Genomic DNA, 24,519 nt, shown 5'->3' with positions numbered 1-24,519 from the left:
AGCTAACAAAAAGGTTTTGTTGGGATAATCTTTGCAAATTCCCTCATTTGTTTTCATCTGTGAAACTGGTGGAAAAAGTTTTGAAAGGATAATTTTTCTAAGTCGCTTTTTTTTCCCCATCGAAAACTCGAAAAGAAAAGTTTTGGCAGTTGAAAAGGAAAAAGGATTGTCAGGATCATTTTTCTGTCTCTGTTGTTGGAATACTCATTTGAGCTGGAGGGCACCACTGCCCCCGTGTCCTGAACAGGACTAAAAGCATGAATGTTTTCTACGCACGGGAGTTTTAATGTCTCCACGGAGAGACCAGCAAAGGTCGCTGATCCAAATTATTAACTTGTGTGCACAAGATCCACTGAGAGATAACTTGTTGGCACAGGATATTGACTTGTTGAATCATGGTGAACATTTGACCTGATCTAAAGAGGCAGGCGGCAGATGACGCAGCACACTGAATAGTGACTAACCATCACGTCACTAAAGATGAAGTTACGTCCCTGCTCTACTCTTCCTGTCAATTAATTACGTTACATTTGTTACATGTATAAATAAATGACTATAAACAGTGTGAAAGGGGTTATTGGTCAGATCCAGCGCCACTGAAAGTCTTGGGGTGGGTGGCCATGGCAGTGCCCATGGTCAAATCTCTCTTTTTTTGTTTGGCTTTCCGGTCCTCAACTCAACACTCATCCACCTTTCCAGCCACAGCAGGAAGCTGCTGTCAGTGAAAACCTACCTGCCTACCACTAAATAACAGACAGGTAGCAGCTAGTGAACATAGTGGAGCATTTAGCAGCAAAAGAGCCAGATATGTCTCTCAAGAGGTTAAATCTGGCAGAAAGAGAGAGAATAGTAGACTTACAATTAGACAGTGTTGCTCCATGTACGCACTCACCGAAACAACTTAAGAAGGTGAAAATAAGTCAGTGTTGTGTTTTCAGCTTGTTGTGCTGCCTCCCGGTAGATTAAAAAGTGATTTTAGTTGTGATTTTTCTACCCCCTGTGACCTGCCGGCCCTTACTCAGGCAGGGTCCTTCACCTTTGTTTGAGGCTTGCAGATTTTTCACCTTATTTTGTTGCATTGCATTTTATTCTATTCTGTCTCGTTGTTATGGTCTGTAGTCCTGACATGTTTTAACCTTGATTTACTCATGTGAAGCAGCAACTTTAATTATTATTTTCAAATCACCACGTTAAGAACAAATGCACCACCAGCCAGAGCCCAGCTCTTCTATCGCTGCTTCTGAACATGGAGGAATGATGTATTCTTTATTGCCCCCTTTTGGAAGTCGATATAAGCTGCAGCCGCTCTATCTATGTAAACTCATGTCTGAATAATGGAGGAAGGTCGGAATGGAAGTAATTGATTTAATTTGAGCACAGAGGAGGGAATTGATCTGTGAATAACGTGCTCCGTTCATGGTTGTGAAAATGGTGGAGCTCTGACCTGGATTCATTTGCTTCACAGCACAGGCCCGCTGTGTGCTTGATAGAGCAAATATAAGGTGTTTCTTTTCACATCATCTCAGTATCAGGATTTAATACAATAGGATCTATTCATACAGGCGCACATGCTGAGTTTTACATGATGACATGATGCAAAATAATCACACTCTCACAGGCTTTACCACACCCACATTTTCTTTAATTAAAAACCTGACTTTTCTGTCTTTCAATACAATATGTACATCTGGTTCGTCATATGAATTGATAGAGTAGTTCAGTACATTACAACATATATACATACCAATGAGTACAATACAAACCGCCATCAGCCAGAGGCTTGAAATGGATTTCTGCTCATTTTCAAGTCTGTAACGTCAGGTCGAGGGGCCTGAACGCTGAAGTCTTCTGATGAGAGCACATCTAATGTGTTAGCACCCCCTTCAGTTAGAGCACTGCGTTGTCCAGTGTTTCCAGTGCGTCTGCATTGAGTAAGAAAATGCCCTTGTGCATGAGACCAAGAAAAAAGGTTAGAGAGGATGAATAGACTGGATTTAAATACTTTAGAAGCATTGGGGCGGCGAGGTGAGGTGACAGTAGACTTTTTATTTCATGTTGCTCTCTATCCAGTCTTTGAAGTTGGCTACATCTGTGTACACTGTATAGAGGTCAGGATCACACTCCCCTTGGTCATAGCCAAAGCTCACCAGTCCCAGGAGTCTCCACAGGCCTTTGCTCTCCCTATTCACCTGCATAAAGCTCAGAGAGGGATTCTGGCTGCTGCTGGCTTGGTTCTCAGAGAGGGCAGGGAGGACGAGGACTCCCCCGGTGTCAGAGGGACATATGTTCGAGGGTCCATAGTCAGGCTTCTGGCTGGCACACAGCATATTGTCTGTGACGCTGACTGGCACGCCGTTGCGAGCGTACTGCTGCTCACATGGGACTATGTCAGCAAGGTGAACGAGCCCAACCCTCACCTTCTCGTTGGCACCTAAACTGGAATCGGGCAGTGGAGACCAGCCTGTCACGAGCCCTTGTCCAGAGTTCACCTCCTCTCCCTGGTTGTCTGAGAGACAGAGGGGCAGGACCTTCTCCCCGATCCTTGCTTTGTCCAGTAACTTGACCACGGCAATGTCAGAGTCGAGAATATTGGGGTCATAGTTTGCGTGAACAGCAATGGAGGCCACCTAAAGGAGAAAGAGATGGGCTAAATGTGCAGGTTTGACTAAAAGGGATCATGAGAAAACAATATCTCCAGGAGCTTACCCTCAGGTGTTGGAGGCCTTTACTGTCCCTGTGGTCATCACGGTAGTGCTTCCCCACAACTACCTTGATCTTGGCTGCATCCAAGGGATACACCTTCCCCAGCTCTGTCACACAGTGGGCTGCCACAACCACACTCCTTTGGTTCACCAGAGCCCCGCTGCACACCAGCTGCCAGTTCGAAGCCTGATTGTGGTTGCCAGGTCCTGCTCCATCGTCCCTCTTCAGGGATCCTGCCTGGCTGTCCGCCTTGGACACCTTTGTCTCAGCTCCGCTGGTGGAGCGGCGGTAGATGGCTGCCAGCCAGGGCCAGTGAGCCTCTGCCGGCCTCTCTGGGTCAAAGGTTGGATGCTTCCCACACACTGCCAAAGAGGAGGTGACAGGATGAGAGGACAGAGAGGGAATCAAGAGAAGGGGGGGATAAGACAGGAAAAAAAATACACTTACATTGAGACTGTGTCAACACTTGTTTTTGAATCTTCTTTCCCTTTGAGGAGCTTTTATTTTAACCTTGCAGATGAGATGCAAAGCAGCAGCATTGATGGAGCAACATATTAAATACTCAAAAGCCAAACAGTCTTGTGAGAAAGAAGCTTTAGTGCGTTGAATATTTCTTTTAAAGACAACCTCTACATAGTCCATTAACATAGAAGATGGACACCTGCTTTACCTGTTCATGAAGTGCACAACACAGGATTCAAACATCTTATACTTGATGTCAAAACTGTAAAAACAGACTAACAACATAGACTTCAGGCATACGCTTTTAGACTTTCAAGAGGCTTATTGCTGCTTCGTTCCTCAATATTGTGATCAGCACCCTAAAAAATGAATCTACCTCCAGTGCTGCTGATATTGTTATAGATGTGTGCAGACTCCTTTTATTAAAGCTGAACACAGCTCACACATCAAACATCTATCCAGGTTGTTGTTAGGGCTGTCCAAGAAAAACAGTCACTTTTGTGACTGCAACAAATGATTAAAGTGTGTAACAAAATGTGTCCAGGAGCCTTCATGTAAGAAGCAGTGACAAAGTTGTTGGTACATGGACGTGTTACTATTTCAACATCATGTGTGAGAAATGTGCAGACATTTGTCACAGCGCCTGTGTGAAAACATTGTCACACTCTCCAAACTAACTGCTTTGACATCCGATGTTTGTTGCTGCTGATGAAGAAACTATTAAACATTTGCACATTTGATTACCGCCTGGAAGGAGCCTTGTTTGCTCTGGATGCTGATCTTTTAAACTCTCATCGCATCTATCTCACAGCTCAGCCATAAATGTCAGCTATCGGCTTTTCATCCTAGCAGTGTTGGGAACTTTCACAGAGTTGTAATGAGCGGACGACGGCTGGCCAAAGTGATGGGTGGAGATGCTGAATGTGTATTCTATGAATTAGAGGCTGTTAATGCTGCTTCATGAGATAAATGTCTGCAAAGACATCATGTCTGAGTGATGGCATAATCATTTGTATCACATTCTGCATCATTGCATCAAATCACTGAGTTAAAATGTTTATCAGTGTGTTTGCTCTGTGAGAGTGTGGTGGTGAGCTCCACTGGTCAGACCACTAGCAGTCCTCTGCTGCCCTCACCTGGTGAACATGACACATGATGCCCGCTCCATTTCCCAGTCTTCAGGCAAGTGCGGCGAGAACTGCCTGAGTGCTGGTAGAACTGAGAGGCGCACTCGTACTCTATGTGTGTGTAAAGGTGGTGGAAGCCCTGGGGCAGCCGGGAAAGCACTGGAGGGCCTTTGGTGGGGCCGTCAGACTGGAGCTGTCGGCCCAGGCCAGAGGAGTAGAGCTTGTGCACAGGTGTCTTTCTGAGGTGAGAAGAGGCCGAGGTTAAGTGAATGCTTTTGAGTTTGAGTGCAGAAAGATGCACTGTGTGACTTCAGTTAATGCTTTTAATTCTTCAGTCATTAAATATCACAGTGGTGTAGACTATACTATAGACTTGTGGATGTCAAGCATGCTGACAATCGCTCACATTATATGCCATAACGCACTGGTAAACATACCTGGATGGTGTCTGAGGTGGCAGGACTCTTTGTTTAACCAGCTCTGACACTTTGGGCTCCCGGCATGCTGCGAATGAACACACACACTTCACTTAAACCTTTAACTAGCTGTGACCTCCTGATACAGGCCTGAGACGTCTGTGCTCTGCCTCATGCTCATGCACTGCGGCACTTCTTTTAACATGCTGTATTTTACTTGATTTTATGCATGTCATCTATTTTTACCTAGATTTTATTATTTTATGTTGTGATTTGATGCCTTATCCTTATTTTTAGATTTTTATTCTACTCAACTTCTACCTATGGCAGATTAATCCTGTGGTTTAATGCATTGTCTTCATTTTTATTTATTTTTATTTTTATTATCATTATCAAGTGTGTTTTGTTCTCTGTCTTATTTCACGATCATTGTTTATCTGTTTTTATGTCTATTTTGTCTTTTCTATGTAAAGCACTCACTTGGATCCACGGTTCGATCCAACCTGGGATCTTTCTGTGTGGAGTTTGCATGTTCTCCCTGTGCAGCGTGGGTTTTCACCAGGTTCTCCGGCTTCCTCCCACAGTCCAAAAACATGCTGAGGTTAATTGATGACTCTAAATTGTCCATAGGTGTGAATGAGTGGTGTGCATGGTTGTCTGTCTATATGTGTGTAGGCTGGCGACCTGCCCAGGGTGTCCCCTGCCTTTGCCGAGAGACGGCTGGGATAGGCTCCAGCCCCCCCGTGACCCTGCAAAGGATTCAGCGGTGTATAGATAATGGATGGATGGATGGCACTCACTTGGTGCATGTGATTTTTTTTCTTGTAAAGCACTTTGAGCTGCAATTCCTGTGTGAAAGGTGTTGTACAAATAAAGTTTATCATTATTACTAAAGTCGCATTAACATCTGCTGTGATTTAATGGAGCTACTGGAGCAGTGACTGGACTGGGGGGAATTGTGAACTGACAGAAGTACCAGGTATTTATCGGTACCACTGTATAATATGGCACACTTTATGAGGACTTCAGAAGTTGTAAGTAACAGCTTTAATAGCGGTTATAGGAAAAAGACGATATCTTGCCAAGAGTTGAGTTAGATGAATACCGCTCTCATGGCTGTAGATTAAACATGAGCCAGTTATCTTAGCCTAGCGTAAAGACTGGAAACAGAGGGGAGATGGCTAGACAGGCTCTTCGAAATTTCCCTACCAGCACTTAAATTTCACTGATGTGCATGAATGTGTGCTTTAGAGCTACAGAGGGTGCAGGTGGAATCTGCTGCCTCCGGACAGACAAGCTGTTTTGCTCTGTTTCCGCCTTTAAGGCAAGCTGGCTGCTGGCTGCAGTTTCATCTGTAAAAGGCATGAGAGTGGCATCAATCCTCTCCTCTAGCCCTCAGCAAGAAAGAGAAAGAGTTGAGCCACTATTCAGCAAGGTTGAAAAAAATGGAGCTGGCTGCTGTATATCCTCCGACTGCAGAACCTGCTTTGTCTTTTTTAATCCTCGCTCTTTAATTTATCAGGAAAGTCGAGCCAATGGACTGTTCGACTACTTACCTTTTGGCAAAGAGCTGAAGAGCACCCAGACCAAAATCCATTAAGAACTAATTAACATTTCCAACTCTAGACTGATGGATTATCATACTGTAGGAATCCTTTAGCCACTAGCATTTAACATTAGTATTTCAGAACCCTTTACTTCTTTCATATCTACAAATCTTCAGTCTTCAGATGATATACCTTATTAGAAGGTGGTAACTGATTATCAATGCAGTAACCATCAGAAATGTATAAATTACACAATAAGCGAACATCTTCATCAGTAATTAAACGGTGACCAAACAGGTGACGGTACCTCTGACACAGAGGGGCTGTTTGCCACTCCAGGTACCATCTGGCTGGCAGCTACGTCGGGCATCACCACTGAGAGCATACGAGTGGTTACAGAAGAACTCCACTGTTTCAGGCTCCACCCCGGGCACCGGCTGGTGGTAGCCGTGGTAGAGGCGAGGAAGAGGAGGGCAGATTTTATCTGCAGGAGGGGAACAGGCGGTAAGCGAGGGACAAGGGGAGAGTATTCGTTTTTATTTTTTATCAGCACGTGTCTTACCGGTGAAGCTTTGGTTGGCTTCTTTCTCCTTCTCTTTCTCTTTCTCCTCCACCTCCCTCTCCAACTCCTCCTTTGTTTTCTCAGCAGAATCCTTCTCTGTCTTCCCTTTAGCCGTTGTTTTTTCTTTCGGTTTCCCACTTTCCTCACCCCCCGCTCTGTACATGGTGTACTGTGTAATGTTGACTCTAGTGGGAATGATTTTCCTGTCCGTCTCTGGAGAACTTATGCTATTATTTTCTTTCTTTGTGTCCTTTGCATCGTATACGACTGTGTGGTTCTTCGTCTTTTCCAGTTGGAATATCTCCACTGTGTTTTCACCCTCAGCTATGACCGTCCTCAGCTTGGTATCATTAGGGCCGACTTTATCCGGATCTCTTTTTCCATTCACCTGCTCCTCTTTTCTTTCCTTCCCTTCTTGTCCTTTGTCTTTTATCACAAATATTTCTGTGATATCTGTCTTTCCTGTCTCCAGGTTTGTGTCTGGGCTGCCTTCTTTTGTCTCAGGTGGCTTTCCTACCTCAGGTTCCTGCTTTTCTACTGTATTCAGGCTGTTGTCTGGGCCTTTAGCATCCACTTTGTCTTTACTGCCTCCGGTGGATTTCTCTGACCCAGTATTTCTTTCCTCTGGCTCTCCTTCATTCCTATTCTCAGGCGCAGTTTTCTCTGGAACTGTACCAGTATATTTATCCTCTTTATCGACTGCTGTTGTATTCTCATGCCCAGGGCTTACATCTTTCCCGCCAACACTTTCCTTTTCTCCAGCTGTGTTCTCTTGACCTTTCTCTTTAGTTTTGCTGATATCTTTGTCCCTGTATGTATCTGTTTCTGTCTCGTTCGCCTTGTCTTTGCCCTTTCCTGCTTCCGTCAGAGTATTATTCACTGTGGATAAAGGACATAAAGAGAGATCATTACTGAATTGTCAGTCAGCAACTGATTGCAAATCTTTTTGTTCAGAGTTGATTTGTCACGCTCGGCGGCTATAGGCACTGACTCATTTTCTGATTCATTATCCTTACAGAAATAAAGGAGAATGTCCTTTGCACTGTTTGCTCTGACTCATCCATTTTATCTCTAATCCCCATTACTTAAGAAGCTTTGTCTGACCTTGGGTGCAAGCAGGAGGAGTCCCACTCCAGGTGTTGTTAGGGAGGCAGGTCCTCTGGGAGTTCCCAGTGAGTTCATAGGGGTGGTAGCACAGGTACTGTAGAGCAATGAGGACGTCATTGGGTCCATAAACCAAGAAGTGGTCCCCATGTGTTGGCTTGGGAGGTAAAGTACATACTCTTTCCACCGCAACTGGAGAGAAAAACCAAAATTGGGCTTTTAGAGGTAGCAAATTGTCCTTTTTTCCACAATCTGCACCATCTGTGGGGCGGTATCTATGGCATCCAGAGACAAGCAAATGACACACATACGACTTACCTAGATCCTGAATTCTAATTATTTGGCAGGAAAAAAAACAATTCACATCATTATCTTACCACACTCTGGAGCAGAAGCACTCCATGTGCCGTCACTCAGGCAGATGGCAGTACGATACCCCCGCAGCTCAAAGCCAGGGTCACAGCGGAAAGTGATGCGTGCCCCTGAGTGATGGAACAAACCCTCTGTGGATCCATGGGTGGGCACTGGAGGCCTGTGGCATCCCACCACTGAGTGGAAATACAGGCATGCACATTTTATTCATGAACACATGTTGTCACACACACACACGAGATTTTCCTGTTTCATAAGCGAATGCTGGGTGATGTAATGCAGATTTAGGAAGCATCTCTAGCATTGCTCAAACGCCAGTTTGTTGCACCTCCCTGTTGTAAAAGACCACCCATAGAGACCTTCAGTGAGTAACTGCCTTCTTGTGTTTGTTTTCAGACAGGTAGCTCACGGACCAAAATCTAAGCTCTCAGACTCATTAATTTAAAAATGTCCAGAGCTTTAAAAGGATAGTCTGCTACCATCGAGGCTCATTAATGAATAATTTTACCCATTGTGGTAAAGTGTGAACAGTTCATAGTGAGACTTGAACACATGGCTTGTAAATGAGGAAGAAATAGATGCAATAAAAGAGCTTTAGTCAAACTGTTCAATTTTCCAGTGCTGTAAAAGTGGATTTTATGAAGTAGGGCAGTAGAGACTGGTATTGTGGTGGTGGTGGACAACCGACTGCAGGATAAAAGTGTCTGAGGCATAAATGAGGAAAATAGCATGCAATTCTTTTAGGATTTTGTGATGTGCATAAGTATCTATTTCTATCTTAAAGGCAAATGTTTGCGCAAACATTGTGGTACGGCGCTGCACCACCCACAGCTGAGTTAACAAAAACTCAAACACACATGTTAACATGACGGTTATCGCACCATTACAGCACTCTCTGTGAGACAGTCCCTCAGGAGGTTTTCTGTGGTGTTGACTTTAAGTTGGGTCAGATCCATGAAATGCGCTGTCTGAGGTTTTATAGCTCCAAACCAAGGAACCCTCCCTATAATCTGGGCGGTTTTGCCTTACAGCATTTTCAACCTTAAGTCCCTTAGGGGATGGAGAATGCTGTTGGTGGACCAAAAGTGGAAAAATAAACTGAAGTTGACCTCCTTTCAATATGTTTTTGGAAAAGCTGAAGCATCCTGAGGTGGTGTGGTCTTTGTTGTGTTCTGCTTAAATGATCCATCTGCCATGTCTGATTTTGTCTACAGGCATAATGAGATGAGTCTGGAGTTATTAGGCTGGAATGCTAACATACTATACGCACAGACACATACTTTAAGTAAGTCATCATCCTTTTTGTTAATGCTTTGGAAACTCCGTTAAACACTGCACTCCAAAACAGATTATACTCAAGAATAGATAAACTGTGCAAGAGATAGAAAAAGGGGGAGAGAAATAATTTTACTATCCTGAGTTTATACGATGACGCGTCAAGATTCTCTCGTACAGAATGAGTTTTAGTTCAGGCTTACAACAGATGACAGGTTGATTATTGGACACCTAAAATGCGGCTGATGTCAGGTTCATACTTAAAATTCTCCATCTGTCTGCAGGGCAGAAACGTAGACTATATTTCCTCAACAAAATGTCAGGCGTTAGTGCCATTCCAGCTCTCTTCCATTAAAATTAACAGCTGAGGATCCCTCATGGGAATACAGATGAATGCGCGCTGTGTGGAATGAAACTCCTGCCTTTTTTACGTGTGTCTCCTCCAATGGAAAAGCTGGCGTGCGTTACAGGAGCAGAATTGTTTCACCATTGCTTTTATGGACTCGAATTTAGCCCTGAAAATGACACCCCAAGAAAAAAGTGACTGGGGTTCAGGAAGTCTGTTTTTGCAGGATCTTAAGGGAGGTGTATTGGATGTAAAAACACAAGTCAGAGTCCAGATGCCCATAAATAAAAGACCTGGCAGGCCAACCACACCCTAACTGAGCAGAACCCCACATGATGAAGTGGAGCCCTAACAGATTTAAGGTGGCATATTGTGGGTATCTTCAGAAACCAGAATGGTCTGCTGACACTACCAAACTCAAAGAAACACACTCTTTTCTTCTCATCATTCTTGATCTTCCGTATGTTTCGTTAGAGCATTTTCCTCATTGGCTCAACGAAGCTTTTTTTAATGCAAACAGCAGCAGATGATCATGTGGATTTGCAGCACATCCGCTGAAGCTTATTTTACATTTCTAGAAAAGATGATTGACCGAAACCAAAGACGGGACTGCACGGACAGGGAAGGCAGCTGGCGGAACCGAGTCCAAACCACAGACGTCTCCCTTGTGACAGTGAATCATCTGGGCAGCAACAACAGCAAAAAGAAAAAGGCTTTTGGGAAGAAGGCAATTCTCGACAAATATGTTGTAACTAGGCGTGTCTGATTTCTGATGAAAATAACTCAAATAATTCTGAGATTTTGTAAGCGTCGATACAGTAAGTCATGTCTTTCAGATGGCTCCAGAGATGGAAAATTCAAGTCATGCCCACAGCATGCTGTGAAGGCTGGTTTAATCCTCACTGTGATTAGAACCTGCAGGCATTCTTTTCCCACTTCCATTTCACTCCCGAAAATATAAAGCAGCATTTTTCAAGCACGTTCATAGTGCGGCGGCTTCAGTTACGTTACACACTCACCGTTTTCACACCTCTTGCCCGTGTAGCCAGCCAGACAGGCACAGTGGTAAGTGTAAGAGCTGTCCAGGATGCATGTCCCGTCATGCAGGCAAGGAGAGGAGCTGCAAGCTGTAAACAACACAAGTGTGTGACGTTAGGGTACAAGAAGAAACGTTCTGCTCGTTTGCTGTGTAATGACACGATCTGCGTGCCAAAAGGAATGGCTGTCCACACCAGGCTGTATCAAGGGGTTCATACTCATAGCTGGCACCGTTTAAATGTCACTGTTCCTTTCCATTTCTGGACGTGTGTGGGCATTTGCACACAGAAAGCCTCTGTTTGCTTTTACTAGATCTGGCTTAGCTGCTGGTAACTTACGTGTGTGTGTGTGTGTGCGTGTCTTTTTAGACCTTGAGGATGAGGACATTTCTGGAAAGCGGGTAAAGTTTGGTCCTGGCTGTTAGCGGGCTCAACGCCGTGACGAGGGCTTTTGCCAAAACATGTTGGTGTCATTCATGCACTGCTAAAAGCCTCTTTAATATATAGGGTAGCTTTAATAGTGCCTTGGAACTTGGAACCGTGCATTTGTTGTAGCTCATGACTCTAAAGAGTATCTTTGTTCAGTGAATATGATTTTCCAAGTAACTTTCTATTCACTGTGTAAAAAGCAAGGAGACTCTGTTGTTGGGCGCTCTTATTGGATTAGGGCTTGGTTTTGGGTTTAAGGTTAAAATTGCCCTGTGGTTAGAGTAACAGATTAGGATTTGAATGTATTATGTCACCAAGGATAGAAGTAAATTATTAGCTGTAAAAGCAGCAGCGGTATTTCTCTCGCCGTGAAGTGACGCTGGTGTTTGACCTGCCTGAGCTCTCCTGGAAAGTGGCGAAGAATCCATCAAAATTCTTGTAACCGTCGGACACAAAGAGGACGTGCAGACTGTTGCCAGAGCTCTGAACTGGGGCAGGCCTGTTGTTCCCGCAGAATCGGCCGATGACACGCGAGTTGATGCTGTCGCCATCTCGCACTTCCACGTAGTCATAACGACAAGAGTGGTGAAACTCCAGACTCAGCATCATGAACCTGTTGGTAGGAAAAGAACAGGTTTAAAGGAAACTTTCAAAATAAAACGATACAAACTAAACTATTCATCACTGCAAATTATTTTGACTGTTTCCAACCTTGATACCCCTCACGGATATGATGGTGCATGAAGCATGATGTGGAAGTTCCTGCTGAGCTCCTGCTATGTTGTTGTTTTCCTGGGTAATGAGAGCACCTGTGTTCCCTGGCAGTGCCACACACCTGGCACCATGGCACTGATGCTTTAAAATCTTCAGCCAGCAAACAAGTAATGAACGGTAATGATAGCTGCTGAATACATTAACAGCTGCTGAAGGTGATTTGCCCCACTATTACATGACTTACTCTCTTAATGGTGTGTGAAATGTGCCTCATTTTCACCAGGTACCAAAGCAGTTAAAGGTTCGGATTGATGTTTTCTGTTGGTTTGTTTTCTTTGTCTGTGTAATAAAGATTAGTGGCAGTTAAATTGTGAGCAGCAGTACAGATTAAAGGAAAAAAATAACCTGAGATGATTGCTACGAGGTATTGGCAAGTAATGTAAGACCACATGACTGCCTGCTGCAACTCTGTACCAATATAATTGAGGTAAGATTAAATATTTTGGATAAAGCAATGTAATACGTGACACCTGGGAGCAACAATAAAGCAGTCGGCACCTCCAGACACCAAAAACAAACAGAGGCCTATCTTAAGACAGCTGAAGATTTTTTTTTTCACCCCTATATTTAATACATCATGTATTGTTGACAGTCATTGTGTGCTTATTTAACAGTTTTAAGTGCACATATAAATGTCATAATGTTTATGTAATTGGCAATAATCACTGCTGAACGTTACCCATCCCAGCCTAAATAAGCGTCTCATTATTTCAGATCAGCAGCTGTTAAGTGTCTATAAAATCTATCCGTGACCGCTGAATAAACATGCAGCAGCATTATTTCCAAAACAAGTAGTACGACTGGTGATTGCCGGTGTGGAATTTTTAGCTAATGTGTTAATATTTCCAAAACACTCTTAGTGCGCTTGTCAGTACTTTAACAAGAAGTGGCTTCAGGGCCTGTTTCAGTACGAATTGAACTGAGCATACTGACTGTTTGGAGAAATTTACATACACTTTCAATTGAGCTGTTTGGTTCAGTCGCACGCAGAGTGTGACATTGAGATGACTGCCAGCCGGATTAGGAAAAACACAAAGGAGTCTCCTTTCCCCTTCCTGGCGATTTCAGATGTAATCTCCTTGGCCTTAGATCGGAACGGACATGAAGGACTGATGAACTTTATACAAGAGGCTGGCACGCTCCCAAATCCTCTAATTTTACCCTACATCACAGTCCCGTGGGTCACGGGAAGCTTAGACTAATGAGATATACAGAAATGCTAAATGTTGGCCTGCAGCAGCTCCCGACAGTTAATGCCAGTTGTAAAAGTTAACATGTTGCTTGTGATGTGAATGTACAATACAGGAGAGCCATGCCAGTAATTCCCCAGTCACTCAGGCACAGACGTATAACTTTCCATTAGCCTATGTCTGAGCAGAGCAGCTCTTTTTCATTTAGGGGTTTGTTTGTTTTATGTCACAAAGGACACAGAAATATCACATACAAATAGCTGTCATCTCTGTATTGATGTTTTTCGTCATAGAATAGGTTCAGCCCAGGTTTCTGTGCATCTCACAGTTTAATACAAGCTTTCATATAGAGCGGAAAAATACTTGGAACCATCAAATGTCTTTCATGCACATAATAAAGCACTGTGGTACGCACTGCATGCTGAGCCTGTATCTAACTGTATGGAGCTTTTGTTCGGCTAAAAACCATGCACAAATGCTGCCCGTGAAGTGGGTAATGGAGAAGATGACAGAAATAGAAAGTTATCACAGAACTGAAAAGTAATAACTTTCCTGAAAAAAAAAGGCACTGTTGTGGTGTCCAGAATTTGCTGTAGACTCGCTATCGAGCCATGACATACTTCTTGTGGAAATGTCTGAACTCAGTGGAAATTTGACTTAAGCAGGCCAGCCATTAATAACTATTACAGATGGACAACGAGGATCCCAAAAAATGATGCTTTAAAGCCAGGTGAACCTGACTGTGTTGATTTTCACTCTTTTGACACAGAGGCTTCCTCTGTTTCCGACAGGCACAGATTTATTTGCAAGCTGCGGTCATGATATCGGAGTCAACTATCATTTGTTCACTTGTTGGCTATGCAACCTAAAGGACTTTATTCTTCATTTGAAAGTGATTCCAGTGAAAACTGCTGACATTATTCAGAGCAGCTGGGGCAGCTGAAAAGGCACTGAGCTGTTGAATCGTTTGATGTGACTTTTAGCCACGCGGCGTGGCTCTAGGGATGGAAAGGTCCGTTAGTCACCACTTTGGTCCAGACTGAAAAATTTTCCAGGAAATTGTGTAGTCCCCAAATTTAATTTGTCCAGTGCTCTGGATTATGATGAAATGCCTGAAATCTAATGACATTCCCATCAGCCTTAGCTGCACAGTGTGTTTAGTGCACCTGAAACACCTGAAACTATGATGGTGGATATGGTCGACGTTAAGGCTGTTCAACATCAGCATGTTGGCATTGCCAACGTGTGCATGCTAGCATGCTGGGATTTTACCCATCATACTTTGTAGTACGCAAAATAAACCACTATCAGTACATATCAGGACTGCAGGTAAATGAGCACCAGTGAACAACCACAGCAGCAGACTGTTTATGGTCCTACCTGAGTTCTATGGTGAAGGGACGGTCCACCTGTATGGTCCACTCACACCGAGCATTGTTGGGGTAACTCTCCAGCACCAAGTGGCCCTGCCGTTTACGAATCACTCCCCCACACTCTGAAACACACATGGGAAAGAATTCCACTTTGGAAAGAGGCTATCAATTACAGCTTAATTGTTCTTTTTAGGGTCTATGTGCAGCTGCTTTGGTCGCCATTCAAACCATCAGCAATTACATCTGAGTTTCCATAGCCACTGCATAAACTCTATGCTGTGCTCCACAACATAAGGCAACATGAGCACAATATGCACAGGGGCAACGACTAAAGGCATTCAGTAGCTCTTCCAGGTTCTGCTTTTAATTAAATATATGCTCGTTGTGCCCCTTGGCAAATTATTTGCATATTGAGAAAGCTATAGCGGGTGTCCAAATGTTACACATTAAATAGTTTTATGAGATTCCTCGAATGTTGACTTTGACTCGTCATTCGGCTCATCATGGAAAACCTCCTGGGTATATGGCAGCCTTCCAAGTTGGTATAGTTTCCCCAGATGAAGACAAATCAGCAGGGAAGGGAAGAACATACACAAAAAGCATTTAAAGTAAAGCCATGTAGAATCCACCCTTTGGGAGAGTGAAGAGACTTACTCATGCAGTCTCCACCGGACCAGCCAGGCCGACACTCAGCGCAGTATTTGCCACTAATGAAGAAGTCATCCCTGGGGCCCCATGTCCCATTGTTACAGCGCTTACAGTTCTCAAATATACTGCAACCTAAAAGAATGAGAGCCAGAAAGAAAATCACAGTACAGCAGGAGTCAGGCTGACAGGCCAGAAAACAGAGGACACAAACAGTTTACATGAAGTCTTTCAAAAGAGCTGTTATTGTTTGGCAGAATTGGGAACCCAACAGCTTGCGCCGTGTCAATCAACTTCTCCAGACCCCCGCCACGCTCCCCTAAAATCAGCTCTGCTAAGCTCATTAAGATCATCTTTCACTATAACAGAATGTACAAACATATTGCTGCTTCCTGAAATAGAAACATAGAGGAAAAAAGCCCTGAAATGGCTTCCTGGGAGGATGGATTTTCACTTAAGAGGCTGCTCTGGTTAAGAACAACATTTAACCTGAGTGCAGGTATGCAATTTGAAATGTGCTGGGGATGCACGCAGGGGTATTTACGATTGTATGCATTTGGGTTTGCAACATTTTTGAGTTTTTAACTGTAAACGTGACATAAAGGTAACAGCTGTTTTCTTCCCTCATAAAAAAAAAAGAAAAACATGAGTGCACTCAAGCTGTGAAGAAAACATGACACACTTCTGTCGGCGGAGGTCACATAAGAAAATAACATGAAGAAAGTACGCTTGGATTTGTGAGCTGCAGCCCGTGTGTGATCATTCAATCTTGCACTCATTCAAGAGGATTCTGTCTGTGAGTCAAGAGAAGGGACCCATGTGAAGCTAATTTGATCAGACACATATTATTCCGAGGCGTTCCGTCATTCTGATGCTTCAGTACAAACAGCTGTGCAGTTGGTGGACAGCATTTGGTCTTGCACAAGCTACAGTGCAGATATTAGAGAAAGGCCAGTTTCAAGAATGGACATTTATCTCATCGAACTGAAGCACTCATTCAAATACGTATATATGCAGAGGCTCTACCTGGATGGATGATGCAGGGGTCACACTCATTGATGGCGTTGCGGCAGCAGGGCACCGCGTAGCCAACCGGAGTCCCCTGTAGGGGGCATTTACAGCGGATCACGTCGTACTCGCAGCAGCCTCTGCACATAACGTTCCACTCTGGGCCCGGGCAGTGATTGTATAAATACCTGTAATCTAAACAAGACAATACGTCAGGCTCAGCAAGTCAGCGAGCAAGCAGGAAGCGTTTGTTTATGCAACCACCGTTTCATATGTGTACAGAAATAGAGAGGAAGGTGAGTCAAAGGTGGAGAAAATGACACATGTCATCGTTGGCCTCGTGGGACAATGAGAGCAGACGTAGGCAGACGTAGGCTGAAGCCTGAGCTGCAGCGGAAGGATTCCGGTGAGTTCAGTGTTTACCTCAGCTGCTGCTCTGCACTGGCTGGTTATTTCCACGCCATATGGTTGCAAGTTCCTTTTTAGCAGACCACAATCCCTCAGTAGTTTACATCCTCCGTGTGTTCTCATATGTCTTACATCAGACAACATGCCACAATGGTAAAGTCACAGCAAAAACACAATCAGAAAGTGATTCATGAAGCAGCGCGTGAACACTGACTTTCTTTGTAAAGTTTTTACCCAATAAATACAAGCTTTAATTGGACTGGAAACCAATGATTCAGGGACCTTTTTGAGCTGCGGTGGTTATTATTATGTAACAGTGGATTTAAAAGCTGAAACAGACAAGTGGAAATTCTCTTGTGGCAGATGTGGACAGAGAACTAACAGAAGCTGCACTTTAAACTTGGCACGATGTCGGCGCAGCGTTTTGTACATACCCTCCTCCCGGCCTTGCAATCATCACGACGTCTCCCGCCAATTACTCTTCCTGATACTTTCCCACCGAAAGACACACAGACGCACTTGCATACTGGTTTTATATGTGAAGCCACGGTTGCGAACTAGGTCTATTTTGTCGTTTAAAAGAGTTTTGTGAAACCGAGAATCCAAAGACACAGAGGCACAAATGCACTGGCGTGATTCATCTCTTCGCGGTTGTTTGCAGACGGTCAGCTCGAGAGGAGAAACGCAGATGTCTTGGAATGCTGCGAGTCGTCCCCGTTGCCCTTCCACATTAATGATGTCATAAATTGTATCCCAGTCCAGCTACAATCTGGCCTTCTCCTCAGCCATCTCTCCAAGAGGACGCAGCGAGGTATGACATTCGCACGACATTAATCAAACAGAAAGTAGGTTGCGCGGTGCCACTAGGTCAACTTTAATGCGGGTTTGAGGACAGGAGTTGTGCTTCCTGAAGCTGTTGCAGTCCTTTACAGGCTGTTTTATGATTCCTGTCTCTTCCTAGGGTCATTCATTGTTTTGATAACGTGGGCTCAGCTGGATTTGTATGTTGTTCAGCAAGCACAGGTCAGTCTGCTGTCTGTCTGTCTGTATGGCATGGCGTGTGATAGATCATTTAACGTCACTCAAACGTTTTTTGGACCACGGAGCCCATACAAGTTCTTTCCTTACACAATACCCATGCTGTCACACTAACCGCCAGCAATGGTTGCTTGTGGTAAAAAGCAATGTAAACTTACAACCCCGAAGCTTTGGTTTTGAATCAAAGCTGGTGCTCTTTGTGCTTTGTCTTCTTTTGTTTAGCGCGGTCTGCCTCCCTGAGACAAAAGCAGAGAAGCACATAGTTTGGGATCAGATTGTTCATTTGTGGACTTCTTTTGACCAAGTGCGAGAACCACAAGCATCCATGGCATGGGCATGGCCTTTGTGTTTAGAGAGATGTGTGTTGAGACAAGAAGACACTGCGCTGAGAGCGGGATTATGCACTGTACTATGAGTCAAATACAAACATGCATTATGACAATGGCACAGCAAGTGAAAACATGTTTTACCACACACTCACTTAAAACTGACATTCCTCTCAATATATTCTGGTTAAATCAATTAAAAATACATAACAAGCACAGATATTGCCTTTTTTAGTCTGTACGTTCTTCTTCTTTGTCAAAACCTGGTGCCTCCATGACCTGCAATGCATCTCAAAGGTTTGGTCACAGATTTGGGTGTGTCATGCTGGCGAGCTGCTAGCCCAAAGCAGAGATGAAGTGCGGGCCACAGATGTCTGGTAAGCTAATTTCTTTACTTTACTCCACACCCATAGATTTATTTATTTATTTATTTTCATTTTCAGACTTGCAGTCTTCAGCCCAGCTGAGGCTGACTCAAGTGGCATCACTTGAGGCAATTTATCAGATTTTGCACCGTCCTCTTTGGAGACACAAATGGCTTTTAACAGCTTCTTTCATATATCAACATGTTTAAAAAAAAAGGTGGAGCTCTCTTTTAATCTGGCACTTTGCCCCCCCACCAAAAAAAAAAACAAAAAAACACTACACAATTAAATGATGTTGAAGCTGTTAATTGCTTGATTACAGCAGACTTTGTTCAGCGTCGGTCCACCGGGAGTCCATCCAAACTCCGGTCTGCTTTCACTCACTACATTAAAATGCAGTTGGAAGCAACCACATTTTCCAACAGCTATGACTGTTGTTATGATGATCCCAATTACACTGGGATCATATCATAGCAATTCCAATTGTTGCAACGTGACCCCCGCAGTCAGCATTACAATGGCTGACTGTGTTGCTGGCCAATTTTACTATTCAGTCTATAAACCACTACCATGAGCTGCCTCACAATGAAGAACAGTGTTTAAAAGGTGTGATGCCCGACATATGGGGGCTGAGCATAGACTGTGCAAAACACGGACACAGTCTTCGTGAGCCAAAGGCCCATAATTCTGCTAAATGTAAGCCTTAATATAATTTAAACAAGTGAGTTATGTAAAAATGAATTCCCCATACAGCTGTCATGAATGGGGATCTTAGCTATGGAGAGCAAAACCATTTTTGTAGCACCAGGCTGTAAGCATGTTTCTTTTTGCTGTGGCATTGGGCATTTTAACATGGGGGTCTATGGGGATTGACTCACTTCTGGAGCCACCCTCGAGTGGCCATTAGAGGAACTGCAGATTTTTGGCGCTTCATTTTTCAGGCCGGGAGGTTGCCGCTTGGGACTGAGAGGTGCCGACACCATCTCCCCTCCTTATGGGACAGCTTTCCTGCTCCCTCACTGAGGTCCGTAAACGATGCTGGCCAGAGAGACTGTGAAACCTGATTTATAGGACATAAACATGAAAGGGTCAAAAGACTTTATGAGCTGGCCTGGAAATGTCATTACATGGATTGCTGTTGTGTGTCTTGTCCTTAGATAGAGAAATGACATCCTGTGGCTGTAACTGCCCTCAGTACACTTATAGAGAAAACCCTGATTTCCAGAAGAATAGATCTTTATTTGTTCAAGTAAGGCTGGAAATTCATGTGCGTCCTCTCAGACAGTCAGTGCCATGAAAGAGCATGCATTTTTGATAGGATTAGTTTCCAGACCCCTACAAGCTGTTTTCTTCATGCTCCTCCTTGAGGCAAATAAACACAGGCAGCACCATTTTCCGTGTCTACTCACTGTGAATGGATTCAGTTTGCTGACCTCCAGCTCTGTTGATAAGACTGTTATGTTTTTCTCTGAAGCGTGACTGCGAGGTTTCTCCTCCAGTGCTGGCCGCAGAGCTGGAATGCATCTTTATTTTTCTGGACGGCTATCCCCTTTTCTTAATAAGTGTTTACTGATTTACAACACTGCAGATCATTTTTACATAACTGTGCTTTGGCTTGCGACCCGGCAATTTGAACTGATTCATTTCAGAGATAGAGCTCGCTGCCTTGTAAAAACACATCTGGGAGGCTTCCAGGTCAACACCTGCACGTAACTACAGACTGGACAGTAACAATTTCATGTGGGTTTTTACAGCAGTTTAGGAAGGCTGGAACAGGTGTGGAAATGCACATGTAGTAGTAAGCCTATAAGAGTGGGTGTTTGTCAGAGCATTAGTACCTGCCTGACTTCCGCCTTCAGACGATGAGGAAGCGTATTTGAATGAGTGACAACTATGACTGCAACATGCAAATTTCACTCCCTAGACCTGTAATTTAACCCAAAATTGTGGTTGTGCTGTGTGCCCCTGGCTAATGTGCATTTAATCACAGACTGGAAGTGTTGACAGTTGTCAGAGCTGTGCTGTTACTAGGAAGACATTCATCTGATAACAAAGTTTGCCTCCTTATTGTGCCTCATGGCTGTCTAGCCTCTTCCATGCAACCTGTCTGATACCTGATACTGTATGTGTTTTGGTATATGAAACAGTGTCTGTCTGCATATTTCCCCAGTGCACACATAACAAGTATTGTGTCTGTGTGTGAGAGAACATGCTGGCAGCAAGCCATAGAAACACAGTTTAACAGAACATCAGAATTTTTTTTTTTTCTTTTCCCCTCTGTCCTTCAGTGAAGCATGTGGATTTTTGTGTGGGTTGTTTGCCTTTCCTGGTCTTATGTAAGGGATATCTGCTTTTTTCCATTCCAGATGTTGAGCTAAATGTACTCCTCAACATGCATGTCAGGAAGCCGTAGAAATGAAAATACCAGTGACACAGGCATCATAACAGAAGCCCCGTCGCCTGGTGGAGACAGTTAAGAAGCAGACAGGAAACAATGGAAGAGAGAGGGGAATATGATAAGCGAGAAAGGTTCCCAGCTGAGACTGACAGGCAATGTTGCACTAACCATTGGGCTATCAAGGTGCACCACGCTGCACCTCTTTGATGGGAATCCAGAGACTGACATCATGAGCCCTGTGACCTTGCATCTGACATCGCTGCCCTGTTGGCCCTGTAGCCTGTAGATGCAAGACCCTATTTTCACATTATTATTCAGTTTTGATTCGTTTTTCTTAACTTCAAAGGCATTCTCAGTAAATATAAAGCTCACAGATACACACAACTGTGCCACAAGCCCTGGAAAATCAGCACTATTGATAAATGGATCTACTCCCTTCAAAATGTGCTACAGGGGCTGAATTTGACCTTACGACTGACTCATACGCATCAGCTCCAAAACCTTCCATCATTTTCTGGAAGCAGATTCCTCTGTGCTCAGCTAAGAATAAAACCCAAGGTCAGCCTCTGTCCTTTTAGTTATTGTAATTTGGCATCAGCATCGACTTTTCCCCAGTTCACATTTACAGCTGCCTCCGGAGTCTCAGGTAACTTGTATATGCATCTAATTTGATATCCAAATATGATCAGAAACACAGCTATGCTCACTGCTTTCTGTTCAGTCCAGTTGTTGTCTAGTTTGTCCTGCTCACTGCTCAGACACTGCATCTTATCAGCTTCTTGTCTTGTACACATCGCTGTCATAACTAAGCTTTTCTTAACTCCAAACAAAGCTAAAGAAGGTTTGTGACAGAGTCCATTGAGAACTGTATCAAGACAACACATGTGGCTGAGTCAGCTATGTCGGACATGTTGTCTCTACATTCTGCATGTTTAACTAAGGGCATTTTTACACCTTTAGTTTGTCTGGTCCAAAACAGCTGATGAGATGGTTTGAGACAGTCTCTTTTCACACAGAGAGAACTCCAAGCAAGTCCAAACACACCAAGTAAATACACCACGGTTTGTTTTAACTGAACTAAACAGGTTGTGAAAGCCCCCTAAGTTATCTAATATTTTAAGTTTTTGAGAAATATGCTTATTCGCTTTCTTAGCGAGAGTTAGATCATTGAGATTGTCACTGTCTCATGTCTCTATGGCAGTTGATTAGCTTAGCGTAGGTTAGCTTAGCTTAGCACAAAGACTGGAAACAGAGGGAAACAGCTAGCCTGGCTTTGAAATGTAAAACTGAAGTGAACACGATGACTCGTTGGGGTTTTACAGGGGGTTGAATGCTGGACTATTTCTTGCCTGGCCAGGCTAGTTGTTGCCCCGTTTCCAGTACGCTAAGCTAAGCTAAGCTAACTGGCATTTCACATTTAACAGACAGAAATATGGGTTGTATAAATCTTCTTCTCTAACTATCAAGCAAGCAAAAAAGTGAAATCTCGCAAAATGTCGAACCATTGCTCATTCAACGTTCAGTTCACCAGGTTTGCCCCACTTGCCCCCTGTGGCATGTAGCACCGCAGACAGCGTGCGTATCACTGAGCCATACTTGTTCGCTGTCACATTTAAGTGAGAGCTCAGACACAGTTGGCTGTGAAGAGAATGACAGGTTACAGTATATATCCACTGCTGAAGAAATAGTTTCCTCCTGACAAAATGATGCTTATTTCATGCCAATGTATCATGGAAAAATAGTTGTTTTTACAGCAGCTGTGAGCGCGCGTGCTGAGTCTGTGTGTGCGAGTGTATAATTCATTTTGCCTACTGCCCGCAGCAGCTGTCTGGTATTTTGAGGTTGGAGTGATTTTGCTGTCATGGAACAGGGAAACTCCCAGGGGAGCTCTGTGGGCAGTGCGTATCTGAATGTAGTCCGATCCCAAGCCCTGATCCCTGTGGTCATCCTGTAGATCGCTTTAAATAAACTTCCTTCTGCTGGGAAACCGCAAAGCCAGTGAAATACCCTATCGGTCTATTATCCACTTTGCTGAAATGGTATGTACACACACCAATATGTGGGTCAAACAGGAGTCTGAGATGTGCACATTTGTTTTCAGCATTTAGTTCCTAAACTCGGAGCGAACTCTCTGATATGACACACTATTTTTCCAAACGCTCAATCAGAGGCCATGTTTTTCTTCTGCGCCAAGATATCTCTCCCTCCAATCTTTTATACATATGCTAGCTTTGGGCTTTGTTTCCCCACAGCACACTTACCAGTAGCCCTGACAGCTTCCCTGTGGACTATAGCTAAACACACTATAAAGAACGTATGTCAGCAGAACAGGACATCTAAGGACACAGGATCCTGAACAGGAAGCCTTACATAGATCAGAAATGCCTCATTAGGAACAACACATGCACAAATGGACATAAACACACACACACACACGTATAAGGGACATGTCCATAAAGTCAGGATTTCCATGTAAACATGTCTGCTTTGCTTTTAAAAAAGTTACTATTCGAGGTTGCTCAATAGAAAACATCAATCCTCAGCTGATGATGTACGATTATGAAACAAGCCGGGCTTAGTAGGAGTGACTCAGCTGACAACAACATAAGTAGGTAAATCTGCCAGAGGGAACTCTCTTAACACACACACACACACACACAGCTGTGCTCTGCCCAGCCCGTCGCCACATTCACCAGCATTACAAATTATTTTATTGCGTGATAACCGTGCAGAGAAGGAATCGGGCAGAGTGCAGGGGCTTGGTATGGAGCCTTGGAGACGGTGTATGGTGCACACATTACCACAGCCGGCGTGATTGACTCAAACGTGACTCATGTCTTCCTGCAGCAGTTCAAGTGGTCACCGAGGGTAAACAGGCAGAAACTAGGGAGAACTCACCCTCAACAACACGCTCAATTTTCAGCGATTAGAGCTCTCACACAAAAGGGAATGAGTGCCAAGATTCAATAGCCTCGCTTTACCTCAAGGAATGTGTGGCCACATCCCTCTGTTGCTTCATTTTATTTAAGCGGAGCAAAACAATCTCACTTTTATTTCACAAAAAGAACAACAGCAATGAGTAGAGAGGAGTATGAGGATCACAGAGCCCCTCTTAATGGGACAATAAACACACCCGCACAGGACTATCCCAGTTTCAGAACAAGAGCTGTAACAACAAAGATTGCACAAACTTGTCAGTGCTGTTTTTCTTTGCTGCCTCTGTAAAAGGCTGTATTTTACATCACTGTCTCTCTGTGGCTCTTCTTTTACAAGCCCTGCTGAGCACTGCTGTGCTCTTAAAGGATAGAAGAGGGGATGGAGAGAGTGCTGATGCCGGCTTTTTTTTTTTTTTTGAGAACAAAGAACATAAACCAAGAAGCTGTGCCAGACGTAGAGACGGAGAGAAGAGCTGTAAAGGTAGAGTCTTTGCCAGTCTCTTACCGTAGGGCCAGGCTGTCCCTTGGGGTAAGGAGATAAGGATGAAGAGGGAGATGAAGAGGAACCAGCCCTCCTTCCCAGAGATAAAGGTGCTGGTCCAGGGGAGTGTGCGGGTGCCCCCATGGGTTTGCCCCAGCTGCAGTCCCTGATCCACAGACAGCATGCTGCAGTCTGGA

The 24,519-nt window shown here is 44.0% G+C and overlaps 1 protein-coding gene across 1 annotated transcript; it reads right to left on the bottom strand.

Annotated features, from left to right (window-relative positions):
- Positions 1 to 1,626: 1,626 nt before the first annotated feature.
- Positions 1,627 to 24,519, bottom strand: pamr1b (peptidase domain containing associated with muscle regeneration 1b). The gene is made up of 14 exons (XM_041938736.1): positions 24,347 to 24,519; positions 16,389 to 16,565; positions 15,372 to 15,497; positions 14,725 to 14,839; positions 11,776 to 11,993; positions 10,934 to 11,041; positions 8,299 to 8,469; positions 7,922 to 8,113; positions 6,818 to 7,696; positions 6,563 to 6,739; positions 4,730 to 4,796; positions 4,302 to 4,531; positions 2,707 to 3,065; positions 1,627 to 2,627 (listed from the first exon to the last, which is right to left on the bottom strand). Exons 1-14 carry the CDS (start codon positions 24,504 to 24,506, stop codon positions 2,046 to 2,048), a joined length of 3,561 nt encoding a protein of 1,186 aa, XP_041794670.1. The 5' UTR covers positions 24,507 to 24,519; the 3' UTR covers positions 1,627 to 2,045.

The sequence above is a fragment of the Chelmon rostratus genome, chromosome 6, assembly GCF_017976325.1.
Source record: "Chelmon rostratus isolate fCheRos1 chromosome 6, fCheRos1.pri, whole genome shotgun sequence".
NCBI classification, from domain to species: Eukaryota; Metazoa; Chordata; class Actinopteri; order Chaetodontiformes; family Chaetodontidae; genus Chelmon; species Chelmon rostratus.
This window is presented reverse-complemented; position numbering and strand designations above follow the sequence as displayed.

Coding starts and splice junctions, on each gene's coding strand:
- pamr1b (XM_041938736.1), bottom strand. CDS start 24,506: ATGCTGTCTGTGGATCAGGGACTGCAGCTGGGGCAAACCCATGGGGGC. Junction 7,697..7,921: donor TCCTCCTGCTTGCACCCAAG/GTCAGACAAAGC, acceptor CTTTATCCACAG/TGAATAATACTCTGACGGAA. Junction 4,797..6,562: donor ACAGCCCCTCTGTGTCAGAG/GTACCGTCACCT, acceptor GTTCATTCGCAG/CATGCCGGGAGCCCAAAGTG.